General features: G+C 32.4%; 1 protein-coding gene across 1 annotated transcript; it reads left to right on the plus strand.

Annotated features, from left to right (window-relative positions):
• Positions 1-2,929: 2,929 nt before the first annotated feature.
• LOC111878812 (subtilisin-like protease) lies at positions 2,930-5,267 on the plus strand. The gene has a single exon (XM_023875305.2). The coding sequence runs from the start codon at positions 2,930-2,932 to the stop codon at positions 5,159-5,161; it is 2,232 nt and encodes a 743-aa protein (XP_023731073.1). The 3' UTR covers positions 5,162-5,267.
• The last annotated feature ends 4,452 nt before the right edge of the window (positions 5,268-9,719 follow it).

Raw genomic sequence — 9,719 nt, forward strand, 5'->3', positions numbered from 1 at the left:
AAAATCTTAATCAACCTTCATCATTTGGCTTTCGCACTTATCTTGGCATTTCTTATTCTCTATCCCATTTATTTCTTTATCATTAACATCGTGCATCTCCATCATTTTTTAGTCTGTACACAAATAATTCATACCAACATCAAAGTAGAATCATTCCCAAGTTAATCCACCATTTTTTAGATAAATATATTAAATTGAATTGATACAAAATCGACCTGTTAGACATGCTTTTGTCAAACTTCATTGTCTTATAGTTAGCGCTGTAAACGAACCGAACGAACACAAAAAATGGTTGTTCATGTTTGTTTTTTTAAGTTAGGCGAACAAATGAACGAATACCAACGGACAAATGAACAAGTTTTTTTGGTCATGTTCGTTCGTTTCAGATATTACTTTGTTCATGTTCATTTGTTTATGTTCGTGAACATGCTAAACGAACATAAACAAACAGAGATATATAAACAAACACAATTAAAAATATATGAACATAAATAAACGTATAATAGAGTAATGTAATAAAAAACAATTGAATATATACGAACATAAATAAAGTTAAACGATCGAACATAAATGAACGTTCACAAACATAAATAAACGAACGAGACCATTTTTCATGTTCATTCGTTTAGAAAAACAAACGATAATCTTTGCTCGTGTTTGTTCATTTTAAAATAGATTAATATAAATGAACTTTTCGCCAAACGGTTTATGAGCGGTTCGCTGAATGTTCGGTTCGTTTACAACTCTACTTATAGTGCATGATAACATTTTATTTAAACTAATATTTTTGAAAAAGAAACTATATTTATATTATTGCTCTTTTAATCCAATATGGCAATTGTTTATATTGTTAGATTATTTTATAATAGGTTCAAAAATAAAGTAAATACCAATTATATTTAATAATGATATAACATGTTTAAAGTGATATACTTCAAAATAATTCAGTTAATACATAAAATATGATAATAATAAAATTAAAGTTTAAGAAAAAAAAACGAACCGAAGAGATGTATCGTAAATGTAAAAAAAAAAAAAAAAAAAAAAAAAAATGAAAGAAAGAATTTAAGATAATACGAGCAAATGAGTCAATTTGTTATGGTTAATTATGGAGTATACCTTTGCATTATAATGATCAAAGGCAAAGCTAAAGCAATTGAGAAACATATTGATGAAGGCAAACCTTGCTCTGTTAAGCAATTTTATTTTTTGCGAAAGTGGGCATGACTCACCAAAGTGACTCACCAAAGCAACCAAACCTTATTATATTTTCATAGAAGACACTTCTATAATTTTAGCATTTACCTAATAATTTATTAATATGTTATATTTATACCGTTTTTTTATCGTTTATATTTATTACACCTTATATATAAACTAAACCAATATAAAGATCTCTATAATTTATTAATATGTTATATTTATACCGTTATATCGACATTTTTTATCGTTTATATTTATTACACCTTATATATAAACTTATGAACATGGTTAATATTTATAATACTTTAAATAATCTAAACCAATATACAGATCTCTATAATTTATTAATATCTCATATTATATCTATTGATAATTTTTATCTTTCATCTTTATTACACCTTATATACAAACTTATGAACATGATTAATATTTATAATACTTCAAATGACCAAAACCAATATAAAGATCTCATTAATACTTGTCAGTCAATACTAAATGCTATTATAATTATATACACAAAAATTTAATATATAATTCTTATATATGAATTTTCAAATTAAATGAAAGAATCCCTAAAAGCAATGAAAAATATTAAAAAAATATATATATTTACAAATATCATCTTTCAAAAATAAAAAAGTATATAAATAAAATGTTAAATTATTCATCTTAACTAGAGAAATATGACCATTATTTGATGCTATAAATTTCACATACTAAATCTATTTTTTCTTAGATGTTTGACAAAATTATATATATGAATGACTACATTTTGCAATTAAATTCTTTACATTTTACATTTTACAGTCGTTCAAAACAAATCATTATGAAAGTAAATACTTGTGGCCTAGGAAACAAGAAATCTCATATACTTGAAAACCCTAACATGTTTATATACATAAATGTAAAAGAAAAATTAAAGTTGTAACATCTAAACTACATAACTTATGTGGTGAGGTTTGACGAACATCCTTAATGGTATCAATTTGAAGATATTAATAATATCTTCCTAATGGTATACTAGGCTCTTGATTTTGAAGGCTGGTACGAAGAAGAAAAAAATAAGCTAGCCCCTAAAACTTTGATATAATAACGAATAGGAACAAACTAACGACGAGTATTGATAAATTAACATAAAAATTAAAAATGGAACAATGACCCTTCGATGGTACAAATTATTCAAATTATATACAAATTTTAATAATATAAAAGTAAATAAGCTCATATGTCAAAAATATGATAAACACATAAAAAAACAATATGCTTATATTATATTATAAGTTAAATGTGTGATTCTTAAAATTTTAAAGGGCTTTTATGAAAATTAGCGTTTTGTTGTTTTGGTGGGGTCGAAGGCCCAGTTTTACAAAAAAAAAAAAAAAAAAAAAAAAACTAACCTCACTTTTGCAAAGGAAATGGGAAACAACCTCGTTCTTGCAAAAACCCTCTTAACTAAGTCATATTTCCTATGTATAGGCGGTAGAGTACTTAGGCTATTTCAGTTTGTCTTTTAATCATTATAATTAAGTTGTTAGAAACTAATTATTCCTTAACAAATTTCAAATAAAATGTCACTTTCAATAGATGCTCGCTTGAAGTGTGATGAAACTCTCTACTCCACACATGCATGATGCACCACTGGATGCTCTATATATACATGTCATGAACAACGAAAAAGAAACATACTCAAACTCTTTTACAAATCATTCCTAGCAACTGATAAGAAATGTCGGCAATTATTACTTATGTGTTACTTCTCATCACTTGCACCACCATTTTCCAAATCCCTCCTACATGCAATGCCGATGATACTGAACTTCAAACCTACATTGTTCAGTTAAATTCACCCCATGGCCAAGAGTTTTCACAGCCAAACGACCTTGAAGAGTGGTACAGATCACTTCTCTTCTCTGAAACTGTTGTTTCAGTCTCAAATGAGAAACCGGTCATGGTTCATATGTACCACCACGTGATTACAGGATTTGCTGCAAAATTGACAACGCAGCAAGCAAAGGCGATGGAGAATATGAAGGGGGTTCTATCTGTAAGGCCTGAGAGTCTGTTTCAGTTGCATACAACTCGTTCCCCACACTTTTTGGGGTTGCACCAAAACTCAGGGTTTTGGAAGGCTTCAATGTATGGGAAGGGAATCATAATTGGGGTTCTAGACACCGGAATTACTCCTGGACATCCTTCATTTCACGATGAAGGCATGTCACGCCCACCAGCTAGATGGAAAGGCAAATGTGAAGTGGCGGGGTGCAATAAGAAGCTGATCGGAATGAGGAACTTTTATTCGGGAGATAATACTACTCCGATTGATGAGGACGGCCATGGAACTCACACTTCAAGTACTGCTGCAGGGAGTCCCGTACACAATGCAAACGTATTGGGCAACGCAAATGGCACTGCCACCGGAATAGCACCACTGGCACACATAGCCATGTATAAAGTGTGCGGTGGATTTTTCGTATCTTGTCCTGATAGCGCCATTGCAGCAGGTGTGGATGCAGCTATTGAAGACGGTGTTGATGTGCTTTCAATTTCACTTGGTGGACGTTCCACCCAATTCTACGAAGATATTATTGGTATCGCCTCCTTCGCTGCCATGCAGAAAGGGATCTTTGTCAGTTGTTCGGCTGGTAATTCCGGGCCTACTGGTGCAACATTATCGAATGAAGCCCCATGGATCCTTACGGTTGCGGCTAGTACCATTGATAGAAGAATAAGGACTACAGTTTATCTTGGAAACAACAAGTCATACGATGGTGAGTCGTTATACCAACCCAAGAATTTCAATCATAAGTTTCGGCCTCTTGTTTACCCGGGAAAAGATGGCAAACTTGTTGATGTGAAGGGGAAAGTTGTATTTTGTGATGGTTCGAGAGGGTGTACCAGCGAACAAGTAAAGGCAGCAGGAGGAGCTGCCGTGATTCTTGCTAATGGTAAATATTTCTGCGAGACAACAATAGCAGAGACTCATGTTATTCCGGCATCGGTTGTCGGTTACGGGGAAGGAATTGAGATCAAAAAGTATTTAAATTCGACTTCTTCCCCTGTAGCAACTATACTTTTCCGTGGAACTGTACTCGGGATAAATACGGCTCCTGAACTGGCTTCTTTCTCCTCGAGAGGGCCTAACTCTGCAAGTCCTGGAATCCTAAAACCAGATATTACTGGACCCGGTGTTAACATTCTTGCAGCTTGGTACAAGTCAGATGACAACAATACAAGAAACAAGGCGCACTTCCACGTCACATCCGGCACGTCAATGTCTTGTCCTCATCTAGCGGGGGTAGCAGCACTTTTGAAAAGAGAACACCCAGATTGGTCTCCTGCTGCTATCAAGTCTGCAATAATGACAACCGCGAGTCAAGTCAACCTAAACAAACACGCGATTGTAGACCAAAGAGATCCAAGACTGCTCCCTGCCGACGTGTTTGCCATTGGCTCGGGTCACGTGAACCCATTTAAATCCAACGATCCTGGGTTAGTCTTTGACATCCAACCTAGCGATTACATTCCGTATCTGTGTGGGTTAGGCTATACTCAAAAACAAATCGAATTGATCACAAGGAAGAAAGTCTCATGCTCAAAAACCATACCTGAAGCACAACTCAACTATCCTTCTTTTGCGGTTTCACTAAAACGAGGTGACAGCAAAACATACTCAAGGACGGTGACTAATGTTGGTATGCCAAACTCAACTTACACCGTCGGGGAAATTCATGTGCCACACGGTGTAAAACTTGTGGTCGGCACTGACACTGACACTGCAGCCGGTCTTTCTCAAGTACATGAGCTCAGCTTCACAGCAGTGCAGCAGAAGGTGACATACAGTGTAACCTTTTCTCGAGATGCTACGGCTGAGGTGAATGGTCCTTACAGCCAAGGCCATATGACTTGGGTTTCAGGTCAATACTCAGTTCGGACACCGTTTTCATTCAAGTTTGAATGAATAATTAAGAACCATATACATTTCTAAAGTGGTCTATATATAATTACACCATCACTAAGTTGCAAGATGTATTGTTTTGTACTAGGTATATTATGGGATATAATAAAGAAGCAAAACCTTTTAAATCTTTAACATTAATATTTCCTCATTTACATTCAATATATTTATAAACTTTAGGTCCTATCTAGTTTGGTATGAAACTCATATATGTATTCTCTCCGAGTCTAAAAAATATCATTCATTTTGGTAATTTGGTCACAGAATTGAAATGGTTCAAATTAAACATCAGTTGTCAGTAAAGTAAATGTCCTCTCATAGACCCTCTTTTGTATAGGACAATTTATCATGTTACTATCTTCTTGGTCTCCTAATCTTTCTAAATTTGTTATTCATATAATAATCTGATCATTGATCATTGAAACTTAACTAGTTATCATCGGTTTGCAATCTTTAGTTGTAAAGCATTTACAACAATAATCGAAAAGCAAACTCTAAAATAAAATCACTTATTCAGACGTAATATATAAGAAACTCAAGGAAAGAAGGAGCTCATTTCCAATTTAATACCTTAATTTCCTTTGGAAGAGTTTGATGTCATTTGTTACACCTGTGGCTTTTTAATTAAAAAAGCGCGTTGAAAAAGTAGGAAACTAAGTTTTACTTTATTAAAGGGCTTTTCTAATTCTATAAGAGTCGAAGTTGTCAAAGTAGTTTGATTTCCCTTCAAATATTGATTCAAACATATTTAACAACTTTGTTTATATATGATGAATTTTATACTAAAAGGGTATAGATCATTTTTATTTCAAATGCTGAAATTCCACTTGTGACACCACAAAATGACAAGAAAGACCATATTAACTTATAAAATTCTAGTAATTTTCGGTAACGGTTCTAAGACCGATTCGGTGCATCTAAACCCTGTTCAAAAACAGGAAGCATACCTGGAAATTGAATAGTAAATAAAAAAATACATTAGTTATGATACAGTACTTTTTTATATGATTTTTAATCAGCCATGTAAAAATCAATTTAGACATTGCATAAAAGCAAATAATAAATAAAAAGTACATTACTTGTCATTAGCATTTTACTCTGATTTTTGTTTTCATCTTTGATTATAAAAATTTTGCTCCTTGAAAGTATCCAATATTAAAGCAAGGAAATAAAATTTAAACCAGTAGGCCTTTTATGTTTTGGACTCCTTGGCTTTGGAAAAGTATCGGATCTTCCCTATTACAGAGTGTCATCTTGAAAGTGCATTGAGGTTATTTTGTTATGTAAAATAACAAAAAACTAGGACCGGGACCGGTTTATATATTATGTCAAATCCGGTTCCGGTTCAGTTTGGTTCTAAAACAATTATTTCAACAATTTAATAAAAATAAAAGTAATTAAAAATAAAATAAAATATTTTTAATTTTTTCCCTATAAATTCAACAATTTAAGGAAAAATAAAAGTAATAGATGACACGAGATTTACCAATTATTTCAATGGTTTCAAGGGTATTTCTGGCAACAAAATAAGAAATAATAATAATAATAATAATATTGATTTTACTAAATAGTTTGTTAACTAGACATATATATATATATATATATATATATATATATATATATATATATATATATATATATATATATATATATATATATATATATATATATATATATATATATATATCAGAACTAAAGCGGTTGCTAAAAATTCTAGTCATTAAATTGTTTATTGCATAATGTAGTTGCAAACTGCATGACTCGTAATGGTTCTTTACCAAAACCTCATACAACAGCAATGCGAGTGATTTTTTTTAATAAATTGCTAAAATAGTCATTGTGGTTAGCTGAAAATTGACATTTTGATCTAAAAAGGTTTGGACTAGTCATCGGTCCAAACTTTTCATTTTGTTACGAGTTTGATCCAAAAATTTTGAAACTTGTTATAATGACGGATTTTCTGCTTATTATTTTATTTTACAATTTTCTTTTATTACAACAATTAAAAGTAAAGCAAAATAAAATACCTCTCTCTCTCGCTCTCTCTCTCTCTCTCACACACACACACACACACACAAAGAGACCAAACTTCTTTTTTGGGGGTGAGTTCATTTTGATGGGTTTTGGTCATAAGACATCCTATGTGCTCATACAAACCCTAATGCTTGGATCTAAGTTTCTCTATTGTACATGCTTTGAATCCAAGACTATAAACCCTAATTCTAGCATATGGAAATCAGAATTCACATGTAAATAGGTTTAAGAACATACCATGATTGTTATATAGCAATAACAATCTAATTCCTCCTTGAATTGACCTTGGAAAGCAGAGAGTCACAAGTGTCACTCCTCTAATGGCTTACAAACACCATAAGCAAGTGGAGAAGGTATAAAGAGAGAGGAGAGAGGTTAGAATTCGTATCTAGGACTTCTTGGGAAGGAATACACGAATTCATAACCCTAGGGGTGTTTATATAGGTGTAGGAATAGGGTTTCAGTCATTATCCTTATCTAGTTGCTTATCCACCAAGCAACCAATAAGATAATCCTTGAATCCTTATCATACTTGAATTCTAAGGCTCTATATCCTTAAATTCGTCCAACCTAATAATAAGATAACTCTTACCTTATTTTGTAACTATCACATAATTACAATTCAGCCCCTCTAGTTTAATTAATTACACTTGATCACAAAATTAATTCTTAATTAATTATTGACCAATATTAATTAAACAAATATGATTTCTCCTTTAATATATTATTCTTATAACATATTAATAAATCATATTATCCTCTCTCTCTTTATTCATTTCTCCAATCAAGTTGCTTTGGTGAAGGCAACCCAAAAGGACCATGCACCATCGGGTCAAGTACATACCAAAATAGTTATGGACTTAGACACTAATCCAACACATTTCTCATCGGAAACATAAACCAATCATCTCCTTCACATGGTTGCTCCGATCAACTCTACCATACAACGAACCACCATTCACTGATCGGAGGCATCACTCACCGAAAAAAGTGAGAGACAAAGTGAGATTCTTCACAGATTAGTGACTTACCACAAACAGATCGACATACCTCCCTTCTCATCGAAAAATCCTAGTCACTAGACCTCCCTTTAACGGATCGGAGGCATCAAAACTCCCAAGGGTTTTCAACACCACCTGCATCAAAGATCCTAGTCGGCAACAACTTCAACGAATGAAGCGGAGAAGAAGAAGGGCGACATTTTCAGGGTTTTGGTTTTTCAAGGGTGGGTCTAAGACGGATCTGAAAAATCGAAAAAGCTTGGTGGTAGAGATTTGGAGTTGTCCCTGGTGACTATTTAGGGTTTGTTAAATGGTCGTCGTCACATCCATATAGAAACGACTCCGCATTTGTGTTCGTGGTGACATTCCAAATCTGTAATTTTGCAGATCTCGAAAACTCAGTTTCAGAAAATGATAATCATGTGTATGTCTAGAAAAAGCATAGGATTCTAAGGTTTTCGATTTTGCAAGTCTAGAAAAATGTATTCTTGTTATTGAGATCTAAAAAAAATCGAGTTTGTAGAAATATCTTGTTCTTGTTCCAGTTTGAGTGATTTAGAAAAAAAAAAAAATTAAGTTTGTAGAAAAGTTCATTGTTCATGTTTGAGATTGCAGATCTGAAAAAATGAGTGTTTTGTTTTTCAAATCTAAAAATATTTTGTTTAACCGAAGCTGTTGTCCGTTGTGGTGATCGAGAGTAGAGGTGATGACTGGCTACGGTGTTAGTGGTGTTGACTAGAGGGTTGATATTTTTTATTTCTGTTTTAATCAGAAAAATAAAAAAACAAAAAATAAAGGCAAAATCGTCGTTATAAAAAGGTTCAAAGCAAATTGGACAAAACTCACAACAAAATGAAATTTTTGGACAGGTGGTACTAATCCAAAACTTTTAATTTTCAACAAATCATAAGGACCACTTTTGCAATTTTATCGATTTATTTTTATCATTGTTTTATGCTAAAAGGCAGTTCACAAAACTAACTCGTCTTTGGTTTCTTTCCCAAAATCAACCAAAACGAGAAGATGAATATGCAAGAATTGAGTTAATTGGGTGCAATGTAATACAATGGAACGGACATCATGTCATTGGTGTTCTTGATATGTCAAGATCATAGAAGAGTCAATTTAAAAGTCAACCATATAGTCATTCAGTGTACGACCATACTAGATTCCATGTAATCAATTCTAGACATCTACACTTCAGTGCCAAAAAAAAAAAAGAATAAGATCTTTTAGACTTTTTTTTATCTTCTAGACAAAAAAAAAGTATAAGATCTTCTAAACTTTTTTATCGTCTAGACAAAAAAAAATTACAGGGTGTCAGATTTGAACCCTAAAGGTTTACAAAATATATTGAAGTCTAGAAGTTCATACTTTTCTCTCATTAAACAAAATATAAGAGGCTAGAATCATAAAAGTTTTACAAAACGTGGCCGGTAAAAATAAGTTGGGTTGACACAACAACATTGTTTTTATCTATTTCTTAAATTCATAGATATGTATCACATCAAATATGATTTTACAAA

Source organism: Lactuca sativa, chromosome 1, assembly GCF_002870075.4.
Source record: "Lactuca sativa cultivar Salinas chromosome 1, Lsat_Salinas_v11, whole genome shotgun sequence".
NCBI classification, from domain to species: domain Eukaryota; kingdom Viridiplantae; phylum Streptophyta; class Magnoliopsida; order Asterales; family Asteraceae; genus Lactuca; species Lactuca sativa.